This window comes from Ambystoma mexicanum, chromosome 3q (genome assembly GCF_040938575.1).
Source record: "Ambystoma mexicanum isolate Mex_15411 chromosome 3q, UKY_AmexF1_1, whole genome shotgun sequence".
Taxonomy (NCBI): domain Eukaryota; kingdom Metazoa; phylum Chordata; class Amphibia; order Caudata; family Ambystomatidae; genus Ambystoma; species Ambystoma mexicanum.
Genome location: NC_090926.1, coordinates 929,166,495 through 929,186,889, shown reverse-complemented (window position 1 = coordinate 929,186,889; position 20,395 = coordinate 929,166,495). Strand labels below are relative to the sequence as shown.

General features: G+C 45.3%; 1 protein-coding gene across 1 annotated transcript in view; it reads left to right on the top strand.

Annotated features, from left to right (window-relative positions):
* The window catches only part of LOC138583120 (cholesterol transporter ABCA5-like), a 3,134,767-nt gene that overhangs the window by 1,150,877 nt on the left and 1,963,495 nt on the right, over positions 1-20,395 (top strand). Inside the window, exon 14 of the mRNA XM_069655080.1 lies at positions 18,017-18,136. Within this exon, the coding sequence (XP_069511181.1) occupies positions 18,017-18,136 (120 nt within the window). The remainder of the gene's footprint in view (positions 1-18,016; positions 18,137-20,395) is intronic.

Sequence of the window (20,395 nt, the reverse complement as noted above, 5' to 3'; positions counted from 1 at the left end):
GTCAGTCCAAGGAGGCTCGAATGGAAGACGGCATTTAGAACAAAATTTGGTCTTTTCGAATATCAAGTAATGCCATTCGGATTGTGTAACGCTCCCGCAGTCTTTCAATTTTTTATAAATGAGGTATTAAGAGATTTTATTGACATCTTTGTAGTAGTATACATAGATGACATTCTCATTTATTCTAAGGATCTCATGCAACATGAAGAACATGTCAAGAAAGTGTTACAACGACTAAGGGAGAATAAACTATTTGCTAAGTTAGAAAAGAGCCAATTTCATACCAGAGAAGTGGAATTTCTAGGTTTTATGATTTCCCCCAAAGGTTTGGTAATGGATATGAAGAAAATTAAGGCAGTTGAACAGTGGCCAACTCCAACTTGTGTTAAAGATATCCAAAGCTTCCTGGGCTTTGCAAACTTTTACAGGAGATTCATTAAAAATTTCTCTCAAACTGTTGCTCCTATCACCAAATTATTGAAGAAAGGAATGAAATTTGAGTGGAAAGATGAAGCGGATCAAGCTTTCAAAACATTGAAGAACTGTTTTACATCTGGACTGATCTTATTACACCCAGATCCTTCACAACCATTTTTTGTGGAGGCAGATGCTTCTAATGTTGCAATTGGAGCAGTGCTTTCTCAAAGGCATCCTGAAACTGGACAGTTGCATCCTGTGGCCTATCTATCTAAGAAATTGCTTCCAGCAGAAGTGAACTACACAATTACAGACAGAGAACTCCTGGCAATCAAGAAAGCATTTCAGGAATGGAGACATTATCTGTTGGGAGCAAGATTCACAGTAACCGTTTTAGCCGATCATCGAAATCTTCTGTTTTTGAAATCTGCTCGAACACTATCACCTCGACAACTTAGGTGGTCACTTTTCTTTTCAGAATACGATTTTGTGATAACATTCAAGCCTGGGCGGTTAAACGGTAAAGCGGATGCTTTATCACGACAAGGATATTCGGGAGAAGTTGAAAATCAATTATTACCAGAACCAGTGATTGCAGAAGAAAAATTTATCCTAAGTGCTACACAGGAAGAGAATCAGCTTCTTAAAAAGATTCTAAAGGAATTACCAGAAGATGGAATTCAATCTTGGTTAGCGGAGGATTCTGGAAGACATTTAATTGAAGGATTTCCATGTGTTCATTCTAAAATTTACCTTCCAAGCAAGGAACTGCAAAAGAAAATTATGCAAGAATGTCATGAATCCAAGTTGGTAGGTCACCCTGGAATTCGTAAAACTATTGAACTGGTTGAGAGAAAGTTTTGGTGGAAAGAAAGGAAAAATAAATTGAAGACTATGTGAAAACATGTGAAGTCTGTGCTCGAGTAAAGTCAGGAGGAGGAAAACCATCTGGGTTATTAAATCCATTACCAGTACCTCCTAGTCCTTGGTTTACAATCTCTATGGATTATATTGTAGATCTTCCCAAAGATCAAGGTTACACTACAGTATTAGTAGTTGTGGATTTACTAACTAAAGCTGGGCATTTCATTCCCATGAAAGGAGAGGCTTCTGCAAGGAATCTGGCAAAAAGTTTTTTGCAAGAAGTAGTACGATTACATGGTCTACCAACACATATTGTATCAGATCGAGGGTCCCAGTTCATTTCTAAGTTTTGACGAGCTTTCTGTACAGAGTTGGGAATTGAGGTAAAGCTTTCTTCAGGTTATCACCCACAGACCAACGGCCAAACAGAGCGAGTAAATCAAGAATTGGAAAAATATATTAGAGCTTTTTGGCAAGAAAGAGGAAGTTGGGTAGATCTTCTTTGGCTAGCAGAGTTTAGCTATAACAATTCTGTCAAGGATTCTACTAAGTATTCTCCATTTTTTAGCAACTATGGTTTCCATCCACGATTTCTGAAAGAAGTGTTACCATCTGAGTATTCCAATCCAGAGGTTGAGCAGCGATTGCCTTGTATTAGAGATGGTTTAGTGAAAGCTAAAGAAACCTTAGAAAAAAGTAAGCTAAGATTTAAAACATTTGCTGATAAGAAACGTCATAAAGCACCACATTATCAGGTGGGTCAAAAAGTTTGGTTGTCCACAAAAAACTTACGTTTAAAGAGAAGAACTAAATTTAGTCCGAGATTTATTGGTCCATTTGAAATAGAAAGAATAATAAATCCCGTAGCAATCAAACTGAAATTACCCGCAAGTATCAAAAGTCACCCTACATTTCATGTTAGCTTAGTGAAACCTTGTGTGTCAGGAACTAGATTAGGAAAACCACCACCAGCAGTTTACACAGAGGACAATGACGAAGAGTTTGAAGTTAAGAAAATCTTAGATTCCAGGATTGTTAGAGGTACCTTACAATATCTTATTGACTGGAAGGGATACGGTCCTGAAGAAAGATCTTGGGAGGATCAAGTAGATGTACATGCCCCTCAATTAATAAAACAGTTTCACAAGAGTTTCCCTGCTAAACCAGGCCCTGGGACAGGGCTTTGAAGAGGGGGGTACTGTCAGGACTGACTAGTTTCATAACAGGAAGAGTAACAAGATTAACATTGTGCCTTTAGAGCTGGCTGGGTTAGGTGTTCTTTTAGAACTGGCTGGTTTAGTAACAGGAAGAGTTTGTTCATAGAATTAACATTGTGCTTGCCCAAGTCAAGATGGAGTGAAAGATTGGTTAAAGAAACAATGATATGTTTGGTTGCCTGATTGGTGGAGAGGACAATGGGTTTGATTCTTGGGAGATGAGCAAGATTCTAAACTGCCTTTCATCCAGAGAAATTCAGTGGCTGGTTGTGTATTAGTTAAGCTCCTTAAGTAAGGCCTTTCCAGAGCTCAGAAAATCTACCAAAGTAAGAATATCGTTTGCTGATCCAATTTGAACAAGAAGTTATCAGGTGGGATCGTTCTTTTAAAGATTTTGAGATTGTCACAGTGAACTTTCATTTTCTTTTATAAGAAAACTTAAAGAGTAAACAAGTTTCAAGTTCATTTGAGAAAAGAGACATTACAGTTAAAGTTATTATAAGGAAAACAAGCTTGAAGATTGTGCGTAGGATTTTAAAGTTGATTAACTGTGTGAAATATTCTTCAAGACTGTTTAATGTGTGCGCGAGCTCGCAAGTTGTCGTTTGCGTGTTCTTTTTAAAGTGCGTGTACATTTTTCACGTGAAGGTCGTTTCCTGAGAAAGCGCGTGTGGTTTGCGATAGAGCGCGTGCCAAAAAGAATTGCGCGTGTGAATTTTAGCGCGTGTACATTTTTCACGTGAAAGTCGTTTCCTGAGAAAGCGCGTGTGGTTTGCGATAGAGCGCGTGCCAAAAAGAATTGCGCGTGTGAATTTTAGCGCGTGTACATTTTTTCACGTGAAAGTCGTTTTCAGAGAAAGCGCGTGTCGGGCTGCGATAGAGCGCGAGTCCATTTTTATCAGCGCGTGTTATTTTTTATCGCGTTTACGTATTTTTTCACGCGCGCGGGTTTTTTAAGATAATCGCGTGTGTATTTTACACGCGAGGACAATTCTTCACGTCTTCTGATTTCACGTGTTTATCGCACACGCTAGTAAAGGAAGAAACTATACGTTCTTTGTGTAAATGTGTAAATAAGGAAAAAACAATTCACACGCAGAAAGAAAGCAGTATTCCAGGAAGTTAAAGAATATAATTTAAAGTAATCTATGCAAATAGAACTCAATGTTTTCAGAGAAAGACTGCAATTTATGTAAGCATTGAAAACTACATAAGATCAGAAGAACTTTGAAGTAAGAAGAATATCTAATTCTGAAAAGATGTTGCAAAGGCCATCACTTTAGGATTCTAAAGAGACTAGGTTGGCTTGAACTATTTGCACAATACAAGATATATTTACAAGATATTCCACAAAGGTTACTAACCTCTAAGTCTTTTACTGAGGTTTAAGAGGTAAAGAGTTTAGAATTTATTTAGCATAATTTAGAAAAGAAGTTTTCTTATTATATTAGTAACCAGGTGTATTTGTTTATCACAGATACCAGAGCCTACCAGACGGTTGAAGGGCAGCTGTGTCTCCGTTGTTATTTTCTCCAAATTCCCCTTTCCCTTTCTTGGGGTTTTCAGCTCAGCTTATATTTAAGGGTTGAGAGGTGAACTCCTGGTGAGGGTCTGTGGGGCCAGCATCAGCTCCTATGGATTTCAGTCAAGCCGGACCCTGACATGAAGTTTATGGTGAATCCTGATATCTGTGCAAATTCTTGTAGGGTATCGAGTGCTTTTGGAAGTGTGTTCTTGGAGTCCCCGATGAACAGCATTATGTCATCTGCGTATAGTGCTATCTTGTGTGTGGTCCCCCCGCATTTAACCCCTTGTATGGTGGGATCTTGCTGTATTGTTTCCGCTACAGGTTCCATAGCCATGGCAAAGATTAGGGGCGAAAGTGGGCATCCCTGTCTTGTCCCTCTGCGTATTCTGATTTTTGACGTGGGGTCCCCATTGACCATAAATGTCGTGCTTGGGAGGTGGAAGTTTGCTAAAACCATTCTACTAAAGTTGGGGTCGCATCTGAATTTCTGCAGCACCAGTTCTAGATATCTCCAGTCCAGGCTGTCAAATCCTCTCCTGGCATCTAAGGCTGCTATGGAGAACCTTTGTCCTGTCCTGCTTCCCAGATCTAATATATCCACAGCCCGTCTAATATTGTCTTGGGTTTGTCTCCCTTTTATGAACCCAGCTTGGTCGGAGTGGATTATTTTGGGCAGGACCTCGGCGAGTCTAGTTGCGAGGACCTTGGCATAGAGCTTTGCGTCTGTGTTGAGTACGGAAATCGGCCGATAACTGGTGCAGTCCGTGGGATCTTTACCCGGTTTGAGTATGAGAATAGTGGTGGAGTTTCCCATGTCTGGTGTGACTGAGCCGCTATCTCTTATATGATTGAACAATTTTATTAGAGGGCCTAGCAGTTGGTTATGGAATGTTTTGTAATAACCGCTCCCGAGGCCGTCCGGGCCTGGGGCTTTATTGGGGGGGCATTGCTGTAATAGCATCACTAATTTCTTGTGCCGAAATGGGGGCTTGCAGAGCTTCGTTATCTTCCTCTGTAATCTAGGGGGAGGGAGATCCTCGAGAGATTCTGTGTGTGTGGTGATTTAAGTGTTTGCTTTCTAGCAGTCCCTGGTGGAATATTTCCATTATCTCGAGTTTCCTTTTCTCCGTTGCGCCTTGCCCCCCTTTGGCGTCTTTTAGTTGAACTTTGTAATTACTGGAGTTTTGTTTGCGGAGTTTGTCTGCTAGGAACCTGTTTGCTTTACTACCCTGGGCGTAGTATGACTGTTTAGTGTTAATCAGTGCTAGTGCTGTGCATTCTGCCACATGTGCTTCTAACTGGGCTCTTGCTCTCCGGACCGCTCTGAGTGTTTTTTGGGATTGCCTAGCTTTGTGTTGGGTTTCTGCATCATTTAGTACTGCTTCCAGCTTCTTTTTAATGAGTTCTCTTTCCCTCAGGTACGCTGTCGTTTGTGAGATAAGTTCACCCCGGATCACTGCTTTTCCGGCATCCCATATTACCCCCCAGTTTGTCTCCCCATTATCGTTTTCTTGGAAGTAATTCTGGATCGACTCTTCTATATTCGCTCTGAGGGCCAGGTCCTTCAAGATCATCTCATTGAGTCTCCAGGGCCTAGGGGTTTTGTAGATGGTTTGGGCCATTTACATTTGAACCAGTACTGGGGCGTGGTCCGACACATATTGTACCTCTATTTCGACTTTGCTAATACACGGGATCAGGGTGGATGAGATTCTGGAGTACCCCCTATGGACAGCAGAGTAGTGGGGGAATTCTCTCTGTTGAGCGTGAAAAAATCTCCATGTCTCTATCACCTCAAGGTCTCTGAAGAGTATGCCCAACGCTTGCCTGTTTCTTGCGTCTGCTGCTGTGGGTGGGAGAGTTTTGTCCAGTGCGGGGTCCATGACACAGTTAGTCGGCTCCGATTATTATCTGGCCCTCACACTAGCCCCCCAGAGTTTTTAGCATATCCCTCAGAAATAAGTCCTGTCTCTCATTCGGGGCATAGATTGCAATTAGTGTGTATAGTTGTTCCTATATAATCCCCTTTAGTATTACATACTTCCCTTCCAGGTCCCTGTATATTGCCCGCTTTTTAAATATCAGATTGGCTCTAATCAGTATGGCTACTCCTTTGGTCTTTCTCCCGCCTGAGGCCACTTATTGTTGGTGGAACGCTCTGTTTCAGTCTTCCTTCGTCCTCAGGGCGGAGGTGTGTTTGTTGTAAAAAGGCGATTGACAAGCAAGTCTATGAGTCTCGTCAGGATAGAGCGGCGTTTGACTGGCGAATTTAGGCCTTGTACATTGAGCGAAACCAGGTTCAGATCAGCCATATATTTTGTGTTCGTGTACCTTTGTCTTCCAGTGTGCTTCCTTCGGTCGTTTCATCCTTTCTTCCTTGCCTTTACTGATCTGTGCCATCCCCCAATTTGCTGAACTTCATGATTCTCCTTGTACCTCTCCCAGCCCCTTCCTCCCTCCCTCCCCAGTACCCTTCAGATCAAAGTTCCATGGAACTTCCTCTGCGCCCCTACTTGGGGTGGTGGTTATCACCTTTCCTCCAATGTGTGCGCCGCCAGGACTTGTGTCTGTCCTGAATTGATTCCAAGGTGGTTTGTTTCTTCCCTCCGTCCAAGGATTATGTTGTCCTTTGACATGCGTCGTTTTTGGTCTTTCCTTTGTTCCGGGGTCGTTCTCTGCGTTTCTTGGTTGTCCCCTCGAGGGGGCCGAGGTCATTTTGGTTGGCTTCTCCCTTTGCCCTCCGCGCCACGCCTCTTAGTTGGAGCAGCAGACCATTCCCACTGCCTGGAGTTTGCACTTCTTAGGCTGCGTGTGGGATTTGCATCCGGATGCGGTTCCTCTTCCTCTAGGCGCAGGAGCGATACACCCTCCTCACAGGTGGTAATGCGTTGTTGTTTCCCCTCCCAGAGGAACTGTAGTCCAAAGGGGTGTGCCATCTGTAGGTAATTCCTTTGGTTCTTAATGCCTTTGTTACGGGAGCCATTAATCTTCTCTTGTGTAGGGTAGACAGAGCCAGATCTTGGAACAGATGAATTTGGGCCCCGTTGATGGTGACCGGTTGTGAGTTTCTTGCTGCTCGGAGGATTTCCTCCTTCAGCGTGTAGGAGGTCATTGCTAGCAGAACGTCCCTTGGTCTAGCTCCTGGCTCTTTTCTTGGGGGGCCAACTCTGTGCACTCTGTCGATGAGTATGTCTTCTGGCTGTGTGCCTGGTAGGAGGCTGCTGAAGCATGTTTTCATGGTCTCTTTTAGGTCTCTGTCGCTAATTGTCTCGACCAAGCCCTTGACCCTTACGTTGGATCTTCGGGATCTGTTTTCCAGGTCCTCTGCCTGGAGTTCCAAATTGTGTGTTGCTCTGGCAATCTGTTCCAGTATGCGCTAGACTGTTTTGAGTCTTCAGCGATTTCTGAGAGCCCCGCTTCCGCTGTGTCTACTTTCTTCTAGGTCCATGATGTCTTTTTTTACCTCCTGTATGGAGGAGTGAAGTTCCTCCCTTATTTTCCCTAGTTGGTCTTGGGCGTTTTCTAAATCTATGAAGGAACTTTGAGTTGAGAGAACGAACACTGGCAAAAGCCATATGAATGCACCAAAGCAGTAACAGATGAAAGGTGGCAAAGCAGTGGTAGCATGTATACAAGGAACTGATGAGAAGTGTCAAGTAATGTGTATTGGTTGCGTGACCTGTAATGGGTGGACTGTGTGGTCCGACAACTGCGCCTAGACAGAGGACACATACCTATTCAAAAGCCACTCAAATAACGACAGAGAAACCTGTGTTTGATTATAAAAGAAGATTAGAAGCTTTAAAAAAATGGATAGGAAGACTAAAAGAGATGCTGACTTTAATAGCATGCACAGAAAACGATCTGAAAGAAAACCCAGATAGAGTGAAACAAAAAATGGAGGAGATGGACTGGATTCACACTATTGAGAAAGCAGCCGTGAACAAACTATTTATACATCTTCCACTGACATTTAACAAGCTAAAAAGTCCACAAAACTGTTGTGTCAAATTCCCAGATAAAGGGAAGAGAAACCTGTTTCTGAAAGCCAGACTAAGGGCCTCATTACAACCCTGGCGTTGGACCACGGTGCTATTAGCACCATGGTCCATGCCGGATTCCGCCAGGGTGGATGGCGGATTTACCGCCCCATTCCAAGGTTGGCGGGGCGGTAAATCCCCACTCACCATGGCCCCTTCCCCATTCCCATTTTTGGCCCATAGGGCTCAATGGGAATGGGGAACGCGCTAATTACGGTACCGTAAATTACGGTGCCGTAATTAGCACCAAGGTCCCTTAGCGGGTTGGACTTTAACGCCTGCAAAAAGCAGGCGTTAAAGTGTGAATCGGGCATTAAGGGTTTAACGGCGCCACAGCCTTTTACGGCGCCGTTAACCCCTTAACGCCAGGGTTGTAATGAGGCCCTAAATGTGTTGCTAACACATGAAATCATGAACATCCGGGTACCGACGATTGCACATGGTTGTCGCCTCTGCAAAAACCCAGCCTTGGTAGAAAACCTGAAACATCTGGTTATACACTGTCCAAAAACCAAACAAAACAGAAGTGTATACCTCCTACCGGTGATAGCTAACCCTTGAATGGTGCAGGAAGATCATCTGTGGAACAGACTAATCTCAGGAGAAACTACCAGATGGACGGTTGCAATGGTCAAATTAATAGAACTAGCATTCCAGCAGATCAGACTGACAACGAGTATAGACATTCTCTAGTTGAACCGAGATCTTAAAACTGATCATGGAGAAGCGTTAAAATCCAGATATGCACTGAAAAACAGAAGGAAAATGACAAAGTACCATACAGCATACGTGAAAGAAGTGAAGAGACTAAATCAGTTCGGAACCTTGATGAAATTCAGGTTTTGCCTGAGTAAATTCAAGTAAATAAATAAAAATAAATAAATAAATAAGATATGTTTTTCAAGTCAAGGAACCTTTGCTTTGTGAAACCTGTGAAATGTACCTTTGTGAAACCGATCAAAAGTAACCAAATCGGGGGAGCTGGAACGTATCCCTGAGAACTGTGTTTTGATGAAGTTGAGAGACTTGAAAGCTCCGGGAAGGGGATCCCCTTTGCATTGCGAACTGTCTTGAAGCTCCGGGAAGAGAATGCCTTGGCATTGTGAACTGTCTTGAAGTGTGGGAAAGAGATCCCTACTGCATAGCCCAGAGCTGGGAACTGCTTTAAACAGTTATTGAACACTTATTATTTAGATAGTAAAACCCGTACACATTTTTCCAAGTATTAAGTGAGGCCCAGGTTAGGTGTGGATACAGACAGAACTTTTAATTTGGACATCCTGACGCAGACTTTCCTTAGTTTTTTTTAGGTAAGGAAAATTCCCCGTAGAATAGGGCAAGTTATACCTTTTTCCCAACCTTATTTTCATTTAATAAGAGTTTATAGCCAAAACTATACACCTCTTGTCTGTGTCCACTTCATGATGCCGTCACAACTTCTGTGCTACCTCTGCACGTTGCTGTGCATACTACTTTTATTTCTCAGTTGCAAGCGATAAGGGATGTAGACACCGCTGGGTCAGATCATGTCTGCTGCCTTCTCAAGCTGCCGCCTAGAATGACTTGGGTACAGCAGAGTAGATGGTGGTCTTGGTGTTTGCCTCATTATCTCTTTGCTCTACCTCACAGACCCTTGTCTTCTCGGCACCCTGAATGGAAGATGAGTTGGCAAAAGGGGTGAAGTGTTTCACTGTCATTTTGCAACTTTGGCTGGGGCGTGTAGAGGGAAACTAAGGCTGTGCAGAAGGAAGATGGGCCTGTGCAGATATCATACTGCTAAGAATTCAGGCAAAGCAAAGCATGGCTGGTCGGGGAAAAGGAAGTTGGTGTGCAGAGCATAGCTTGATGAGTTGGAGAAGAGGGGCGGGGTATAGCTCAGGGCACAATGTGTGACAAAGGAGGTGCAAAGACATTCTATGGGTACTGTGAGGATTCAGGAATGAGACTGGGGTTCATGATTTTGGCCATAAACCTTATTAAAATGAAAAGGGGGTTGGAAATTGCTTCTGTCCCTGCTCTAAGAGGTAGTTCCCTACCTAACATAAAACTAATGGTCTGTCTGATGTCAAGATGTCCAAAGCAAACTGTCCTGTGTGCAAAGGACCATTTTGGCCCTCGCATTGTAACAAAAGTAACTCTAAGGTGAAAAGGGTAATGTCTTTGGCCTTGAGTAGTGTATAAATGTTCAGAAAAAGGAAATGTGTAACTCCAACACAGACAGTTCCAGAGGGATAGATTTATTTGTTCCGGGGGGTGGATCCCTTCCCCTGGAGTTCGCTTCACTCTATTTTATACTTTCATGAATATCAGTTCCTTGGGTTTCTCTTGATCACCAACACAATTGGTATACAAAACACCTTGGCTGTTAGTCTGTATCTTTGTAGGATACAAGGTGTACTGTACTGCCAGGTGTTCTCTCCTCTTGGGTATATTTTAACTCAGCCCTTTGCTTGTCCTGCTGTATCCTTACCAGGACTTCCTTAGGTGATGTATTTTACACACTGTACAACTTGACCTTGCCTGTAATGCTTCCTTACCAGTGCTTTCTTACATGAATACTTTTGCAGCTTGAATCTGCCTGATTTACTATCCTGCCCGGACTTTGCTCTTGTGACTTGAAAGAGCCTGGTATGCTCTCCTGCCATGGCTTTCCTCACATGTACACTGCACACACTCTCAAACCTAATAGTCTCTTATTCTGTTCTCGCTTGACTCTGCCTGATATACTATCCTGCCAGGGCTTTCCTTATTGGTATACAGCATAGACTTACAAACTTGACAGTCTATAATATTTTCTTTGTTCTGTATCTTTAAGCAATATTTACTTGCTCGCTCTTTCTCATACATTTCATTAAATGTTATTTGCTTATGGAGGATTGCCAATACGCCCGGTTCCCTGCTTCCCTTGGGTGGACTCACCGGGTCTGGATGGCATATATAGACTATCCCACGGTAAGCCTGCAGCTCTTCGGTGTCCCGTTCCCACTCACCTCCTCTTTGGTACCTGCAAACACTCTGAGGCTTTCCGTCTGCTCCTGGCATCCTCGCAGCATACTCTTCCCTGCAGTCAGCTCCACTTGGTTCTCTTGGCAAGCTGGTTGGCTCCATGGACTTCGCACCAGCCCTGCAGTCCCTCGGACGACACCGAGAGGACTTGAGTTCTCCAGCTAGCATCTCCCTGTCAGCTGGTATGTGGTTTAAATCTCCCGGCAACTTGCCTTTTCCTGCCACAACTAGAGCGCAGCTTGTGCTCTTGGTCTCCATTGATCTTTATTACTCGACTCATCCTCTTAGCCCAAGTACTTTTGCATTTAGGAAAAAGGAAGTCCGTTATCGATGACTTGTATGGAAATTCTGGAAAACTAGTTTTGAAAGGCAAGTCAGATGACTTGTGTAGAGAATATGGGGAGGTGTTTTCAGTAACATTTCTAGGTGGGGGAGGGGAGGTATGACAATATGCCATTAAGGCATCGGAATGAATGGTATAACAGAAAAAAAGGTGGGGTACCCTGTCTCGTCCGATGATGTCAAGTCACTCCCTTGGGGTTTGCCTCTCCCATGTGATCCTCCCTCCTATAGCAGCCCTCAGGATCAGGTAGCTGCTTTATCCCGTGACCACATGAGGAGTGGTCACCGCTGGGAAAGGAGTGACAACACCATCGGATTTATCACAGTACACATAGAATGGATGAGGGTCGAGGTATTCATCCATGGGGACCCGAAGATTGGCAAGCATGTCTCTGCAAAGAGCAGTGTGTTCGTCGTGAAAACTATTATTGCAATGTTGCATTACTTCAGACAAGCACCTTACTACACACCAACTATGGCCAAACATTCATCATGAGCAGAGCCCACTTCATGCCACTGTATTTGTAAGGGAAGGGGAGAGGAAATTGATATGTTTAATTTTCCTTTGAGAATCCCTTTGTTCCTTCTGCCCATGTCACATCACCTGTGTTTTCTATAACATAGTTGGTCGTGTGAAATCTGTCTTCTGAATCAGGATGCAGTGTGCCAGGAACGTTCTACCATTAGCAACGTTCAATAGGGCTGTATGTGCTGGTCTATTGTAACCTCATTTCTGATGCTTGTGAATCGGCTTAGAATCCCATGCTGTGCCTATAGTCCAACATCTAGTGGTAACCGCAGAGTATTGCATCTTGTCTTTTGAGGATCGAAACGGGACATCGACATGGGCGTGCCTGTAACACTATCCCTTACGTGACGTGTAGTGTACGCAAAATCCCTCATGCGTCGAGGTCCCTCAGATTGTTTTTTTTCCACCCAGCTAGCTGGTTGCCTTATGCAGAGCTCTTACAAATTGCTAAATGATATTCTTTCCCGACCTCTGGTCGTTTATATATTATCATCCCCTCTTTGAGGATCACTTCTCAACCACCGTCGACGACATTGGAAAAACAGTCTTTGACGGCTGGTGCTGTGGTCGGGCCTTCTGGCCGACCTATACAGTACAGAGAGTAGGGTCCGGGGGTCTCTTTCTTTATCAAGAATGTCTTTCCTTCTCCCCTCTCTTTGCCCCTTTGGTTTTGGCGTTGCTTTAATACGCCCGAGCTATGGAGAGGACACCATTTAAATTTTGCCCTTCCTGTAAGGGAAAGTACCCCTGGAAGGACACGCACAGAGGTGCAATAAGTGTCTGCCTCGCGATCACCACGAGGCGTCCTGTCGATCTTGTCAGCTCTTGCGTCCTAAGATGATCAAGGAGCGTCAAGTTAAGCGGTGGGCGACCTACCCCAGCTCCCCATCGCCTCAGGCGCCGAGAGTGTTGAGCTAAGCGACAGCCCGGACTCCGATACGGATGCCATTGACCTCTCATCGGAGCGATCGCGCTCCGAACCCTCCGTCCCCGGCCCCACCAGGTGGGACGATAGTTCTTCTATGGGGAATGTACACCCCAGGGATGCACCCGCTACTCATAAAAGCATGCACACAACCCCCAGTACTGCTTCGATGGATTCGTCAAAGCGGTCTAAGGCGCCAACAGGCGATCTACGCGGTCGGCAGTACTCCCAGCAACCGCATAAGCGGCATGCGTTCGGGCACTCTTCAGATAAGGGTGCCGGCACCGAAAGTCACAAGGCCGTCGAGATGCCTCCTAAGAGCGCGCCGATGCATAATGTTCAGGCTCCGTTGAAATCTACAGCGAGGCCGCTTGAACAGCCTAAACCCCTCTCGGAAGCGCTGAACATCCACGAGAGTCTTGCAAAGATCGTTTCCGCGGCCAGTTAACCCAAGGACAAGTCGAAAGCCACGTCCACAGGCTGGGAAACTTAGGATGAATATTCTGAGAGTCCACAGCCCTTATCCAGTATTCACTCAAACATCTCCGGGTTCCATGCAGGTAGATCCCTAGGAGGAGCCCTTTACCCCTCTGGGGAGAATTTGAAGACTGTATGAATAGGCTTACTTCTCTGAAAGGTTCATGCCCAAAAGGCCTAGTGAGGAAGACCTTTACTCCTCAGTGGTCAAATTCCAGAGAACCTCTGGCCCTCTTCATGAGGAGGTCTTTGACCTGACAAATCCAGAGGAAGTTCCTCTTGATACCTATTTGCAAAAAGATGATCCCTTTGAGGATCCCATTAACCAGGCCACAGATCGGGTGGAGGAGCCACCGGTGGTCAACCCACCATGGCTGTCACCTACTGAGACCACGGATCCTGACACCATATGCATAGATCCTCCATCCTCCCCACACTTGCGTCAGGCATTTCCTATAGATGATCAAATGGTGTTTAATGCCATTCTGAAAAAAGCAGCCAAACATTTCCAGATAGCCACGAAATAGGCAGTGCAAGACTCAGATATTGTGGAGGATATTCTAAAGGAGAAGCCTCCTGCCAGTCAGGCTATCCCTTTACTTAACTGAATTATAAGGCGCATCGCCCCTTCCTTAATAACACCTTCACAGACCAGGGCTGTGAATCCACGGTTGGAGAAACTTTGTTGCCCCTCCTCTTCTGACCCTCTCTATATTCATGGACATGCCACCCCAGATTCTCTTTTGGTCACCACAACAAGAAAGAGGGCATGGGTGCCTTTGTCCTCATGTGAGGCACCGCCGGACAAGGAATTCAAAAAACGGTATGCCCTAGGGAAGCGAATTACTACTGCAGTAGCAAATTCCACCTGCATCGCCAACAATACCACGCTGTTGGCCAGCTATTCGGATGTTCGCTGCAGGAGGTCCCCGAACCAGTGCATTCTCGTCTGCTTACAATTGTATCAGAGGGTAAGCAAGTAAACCATAACATCCTTAAAAACACCTTAGATGCTGCAGAGACGGCAGGAAGAACCCTGGCCCACGGTACCCTTTTGAAACGTCACGCCTGGTTGAAGAACTCAGGGTTCAAGCAGGAGACACAAGCGTCTCTCATCAACAAACAGGTGGAGGATTCTAACCTGTTTGGCAAGGCTGTTGATGAGGTGCTAGAAACTTCCAAAAAAGAACACAAGACTTTGAAAACTTTTAATCAAATCACTCAAAATACCTTTCAACAGAGAGGGGGTAGTTGTCGCTGTTCCTTTCACGGACAGGCCTATTCACGTTCCCCGCATAACCAATACAATACGGGTAACACATCCTCAGGACAAGGGTCTGCTGCCTCAAATCAGTATCCCCTAGAGGACAATGCTGTGGGAAAGGAAGGGGTCGCAATGCCATCCCTAGAGGCTCCCCGGCCCCCAGTCAGAAATGACTCTCAGATCCGGGTCCCCTCCCAGGCTTCCCCGGTCAGGGGATGTATAACATCTTTCTTACACGCATGGGAGGGGGATTACCACAGACCAGTGGGTGCTCAAGACAGTCACCCACAGTTATTGCATCGAGTTCAGCCGGCCCCCTTGATCCAGACCACCGAAGTTCAGGCGTCTAACACTGGAACACCTCAGTATCCTGCTGCAAGAGGTCAAGATCCTGCAGGAAAAGGGCGCAATCAAAGTCATCCCGGTTCTACAGGTAAACAAGGGTATTTATTCAATGTACATCCTGCTACCCAAAAATGATCTCGCCATGCGCCCTGTGCTAGACTTGCGCCCAGCGAACAAATTTGTCAAACAACAAAAGTTTTGGATGGTAACGCTGCAAGAGGTAAACCCTCTGCTAACCCAAAGGGATTACATGGCAACATTGGACATAAAAGATACATACTTTCACATTTCAATGTTGCCGGCACACAGGAAATACCTAAGATTCATGAAACAGGACAAACACTATCAGTTCAAGGTCCTCCCCTTCGGCATTGCCTCAGCCCCAAGAGTCTTTACAAAGGTACTGGCAGTTGCAGCAGCTCACCTGCACAGGCAATCCATCCCAGTATAGCCTTACCTCGACGACTGGCTCATAACAGGGGATTCCTACGGAACATGCCTGCCAAACGCTCAAAAGACGATAGACCTACTCTTCAGCCTAGGATTCTCCATAAACGAGAAGAAATCCAGTTTAGACCCCAGCCAAGTCGAGCAATTTCTAGGGGCGTTAATTCGGATAGAAGACAGCCTCGTCAGTCGCCCCCCCCTGGACAATGTCCGCCAGTGTGGATATCCCTTTCCTCTCCCAGGTTTCAAAGTTTCCCATTTTTTGTATTTCGGGGGGATGTGCATTACGCCAGAGGGGTTGGATCAGGGTTGGTCTGTCTTCCCAGCCTAAGTATCTATGTATCTCCCTCCAAACTCGCTTTATGTGACGGGACCCGGTCAGTGCCGCTCTTAGGTTCTTTGGGCTATCGTATAGTATATGCAGGGGGGAGGGGGACAAGTGTCCCGTCTCCACTCGGATGTGTGGTAGCAGTGGGTCTCCGTGTAGCCATTCATTCGCCACCCCCGCTTGTGCCGCCCAGTAGTATGTGCGGATGTTGAGCAGTCCTATACCCCCTTCCCACACAGCGGTAGAGCGTTTTTAGGGCAATGCGTGGCTGTTTCCCTCCCCAGAGAAGTGTGCGGAGGGTCCGGTTGATATCTGCGAATGTTGTGGCCGGGATGGGGAGCGGGGCATTTTGGAGTATGTACAGAACCGATGCACAAGGCAAGCCTCAAAGCACTCACTTACAAGACCATCTTCCTATTAGCAGTCACTTCAATAAGGAGAGTCGGTGAACTACAGGCCCTTTCAATTCTAGAACCTCTTTGTCACAATTCACAGAGATAAGGTGGTTTTGCACACTCACCCACTCATTTCTAAGTTCCATGTGAACCAATCTATAGAACTACCCACATTCTTCCAGAACCCCACTAACGTGGCAGAAAGAAGCCTACACACAATGGATGTGAGCAGGGCAGTCATGTACTATCTGGAAAGAACTAAACCACTAAGGAAAACAAACTAGTTTTTCATTTCAGTGGCGGCTGGTAGAGAAGGGGACCCTGTCTCTAAATCAGCCATCTCAAGGTGGATTGTCAATTGCATCACACTCTGCTACACTCTTGCCAAGAGAGATCTGCCCTTCAAGCCTAGAGCACACTCTACTTGGGCACTGGGGCATCCATAGCATCCATTGCAAATGTTCCTCTCGAGTCCATTTGCAAAGCGACAACCTGGAGTTCTGTACACACCTTTACAAAACACTATTACCTAGACACTCACTCTAGGTGTGATTCTCAGGTGGGACAAGCAGTACTAAGCCACTTTTTCACTACTGTTCCTTCTCACATCCCACCACCAACTCTGTGTACTGCTTGCTAGTCTATGCACAGCATGTTATTCTAAGCAGATTCACAAGCATCATAAAATGTGCATTACTTACCGTAATAGCATTTCTGATGATTCTATCTGCTTAGATTCACATGCACCCAAACTTCCTCCCCGCTTGGATGGAAGGAACATAGACATCTTACTACTTCTTCTCTCTTTCTGTACTCACGATAGTCATAAGGCTCCCTCACAGCATAAAAAATACAATCAGAGGGACCTCGACGCGTGAGGTCCCTCTGATTGCAACGTGTTAGGGATAGTGTTACAGGCACGCCCATGTCGATGTTCCCTTTCGATCCTCGAAAGACAAGATGCAATACTCTGCGGTTACCACTAGATGTCGGACTATATGCACAGCATGTGAATCTAAGCGGATACAATCATCAGAAATGCTATTACAGTAAGTAATGCATGTCATACATCTTCTACATGGGACATTTACAAAGGAATTATAAAAACTGGAAAATATCAAGAACCAAGCAACCAGACTCTTCTTAAACCTAAGAAAACAAAGCAACTAACACACTGTAGGTAGTCCATTGGTCCCCCAGTGCAAAAGAGAATTGGGCGTAAAATATTATGCACTGTCCATAAGAATATGCTTTGCATTGTGATACTGCACTGTCCGTGTTGGTAGAACCAGCCTGATACAAATCTGATTGTTCTCCTCTTGTTTGCTATGGTGAGCTTAAAGCATCACACCCCTGAGTGTGCACTTTCACATAGAGCAGGTGGACTTGCCTTGTTCATTCTCAGCATAGGTGTTCTGCCATTTTTGTCAAACCATGAGCCGTCCATAAAGCATAGATGGACGGAGGTCTTGAGTTTCCACAAAAATGGTTCCATTATAACCCTTCCAGGAAGCTCCTATCTGGCAGTACCAACATAAACTGCCAGCCCACATTCTGGCTAAACCATCAGAGTACAGGGTCTTAACCTTGATGCCCTCCAAAGCTACCCTGAATCAAGATCTTAAAATGGGTATGTGCACGGACATGTTTTGCTTTTATTTTGATGTCTTTAGGATTTCCCATCCCCCGCTTCATATGTATTGGCTACAAGCCGGTATGTTGGTGCTTAGCAAAATATGTTAATTTATTCTCTACTTCTGAGAACTGATTACAAAATGTGTTTTTAATAGTTTTTTTCTGTATTTCATTTAGTACACCTTTTGTATTTACCCAAAATAAAATAATGGTTCTAAGCCCTTTTAATACTATGGAACGGTTTTGCTTTCTCGCAGGTGCACCGGGTTCTGCAAGAGATGGACATGCATACAGTGAAAGACAATCAGGCAATCAAACTGAGTGGGGGACAGAAAAGGAAACTGTCTGTTGGAGTTGCTCTTCTAGGTAATCCCAAGGTAAGTGTTGGGGCAGAATACAATTTTTGGAGGTTCTAATTTTGTTTTCACATCAACATTTTATTAGGCATTTAAAGATTTGTCAAAGACATCAGAATAGCGTAATGTATGCATACAATACACAACACTAGCACAATTCTAGCAGAATCTCTCTCCGGGAAATCGGGTCTGCGGTAGTATAATGTTCTCCGGGAAGCCATGACGTTGGCGAGGCGTCATCCCCCAACCTCTGAACTCATTGTAGCCTGTGGGTTAGTGGGGGTATTCGGGTGAGTCCAGGGAACATATCTGCGTAGTCCATAAATGGGGCCCAGATGTTTCGAAAGGAGTTCAGATTCCCCGATCGTATCGCTGTAATCTTTTCAGCCACTACGATATCACAACACTTTTACCACCATATTGGAATTGAAGGGCCCTCTGGATTTTTCCAAAACCTCACCAGTGCGATTTTGCCTGCTGTCAGTAGGTGGGTGCACAGGCGCACCATATGACCCGTCAGTCGAAATTTCCCTTCCTTGGTGTTTCCCAGCCGTATGATCCCAGGGTCCCTGGGAATTGCAAGTCCTGTGATTAATTTTATCTGGTCCAGCACCCCCCGCCAGTAGTTTGTCGCTTTCGGGCAGGTCCATAATAAGTGGAATAGTGTTCCATCTGAGGTACAGCCCCTCCAGCAGCCCGATGGGATGACTGGGTTAGATCTGTGCAGCTGTTCCGGTATGATATAATATCTATAGCAGACCTTGTATCCTCCCTCTCTGTTTGTGACACATTGGGTGCTTTTACGTAATCTCGTCCAGATCATGCCCCAGGGTTTAATATCTATTGTGCGCTCCAAGTCTCTCTCCCAGTTGAGCATATATTTTTCTTTAGTGGTAGGGTCTGATTTATCCAAGAGTCGAGACAGCGTGAAGACTTTCCCTCTTGGGGAGGTAGAAGTTAGTGTCAGTTCTAATGCTGTTAGGTCTCTGGCACCCTTCTCCCTGACAATCCTTTGGGATATCCAATGACGGATCTCAGCGTAGCAAAACCTTGGAATTTTTCTTTGCAACCTTCGAATGTTAGTGGGTGTCCCCCCTCTAAGAAACCAGAGATTTTTCCGGCCCCCCTCTTTCCAGGCAGCAAAGCTCTGAGAACGGAGTCGTGGTGAGAACTCTGGGTTGTCCCATAGTGGTGTGAGCGGGCCTAAGGTCCCCATACATCCCCATTTTTGGGCTGCTGCTTTCCAGTTTATCAGTGTTTTGCGTTGCCGTGAGAGGACCCAGGTTTGCCAGAGGTCTCGGGGTCAGCACATGCGGAAGGTCTGCTAGGGGAAGCTTGCACCACGTCTCCTCTATCCGTTTCCAGCATGGTTGGTCTATGGTCTGGGTCCATGTAAATGCGTGAGATAGTTGTGCCGCCCCCAGCCCTCTTGAGTTCCGGCCCCGAAGCATGAACCTCCTTGCTATTCAGGGTTTCCCCACCTCCCAAACAAATTTTAAAATAGACCTCTGAAGGGCATTCAGTTCACTTTCTGGGATATGTGTCGGGAGAGCTGCACATTGGTAGATCAGCCTGGGAATGGGATTCTTATTTATCGCTGCTATTCTGCTCAGCCAAGAGATCTCCTGCCTATCCCAGTGGCCCAAATCCTTCCGGAAATCCCTAAATAGCTGTTGGAAATTACATTGATAGATATTCTTGTGATTTTTGGGGATCTGAACCCTCAGATATCCGATCCCGGCATCTGCCCAAGGAATAGAAAGTCTGGGGCTAAGGTCTTCCTTCTGCTTCTTTGTGAGGTTAATTGCTAATGCTGAGGATTTGCCGTAATTTACAACGAATCCGGAGGCTCTCCCGAAAGCATAAAGCTCCTTCAATAAGAGCTCCAGAGAAGCGTCTGGTTGTGATATAGTTGAGACCATCATCAGCATAAAGTGCTACTTTATATTCCCTTCCCCCCACCATGAGTCCCCGAATTCCTGGATTTTGTCGGATTCTCTCAGCAAAAGGTTCCATGGATAAGGCAAATATCAGGGGTGATAACGGGCAGCCTTGTCGTGTACCTCTGGTCATGAGTATCTTCTCTGATCTAATACCATTTGCCCGGAGTTGTGTGGTTGGGATCTGGTAGTTTGCCATCGTCCATTTCACAAAGTTAGAGCCAAAACCCAGGTGTGTAAGTGCGTGGCTGATATATTCCCATTCCACTAGGTTGAATGCTTTGTGAGCATCTAAGGAGATGACCAGTAGCTTCTCCCCATTCTATTGGCGCTCTCAATG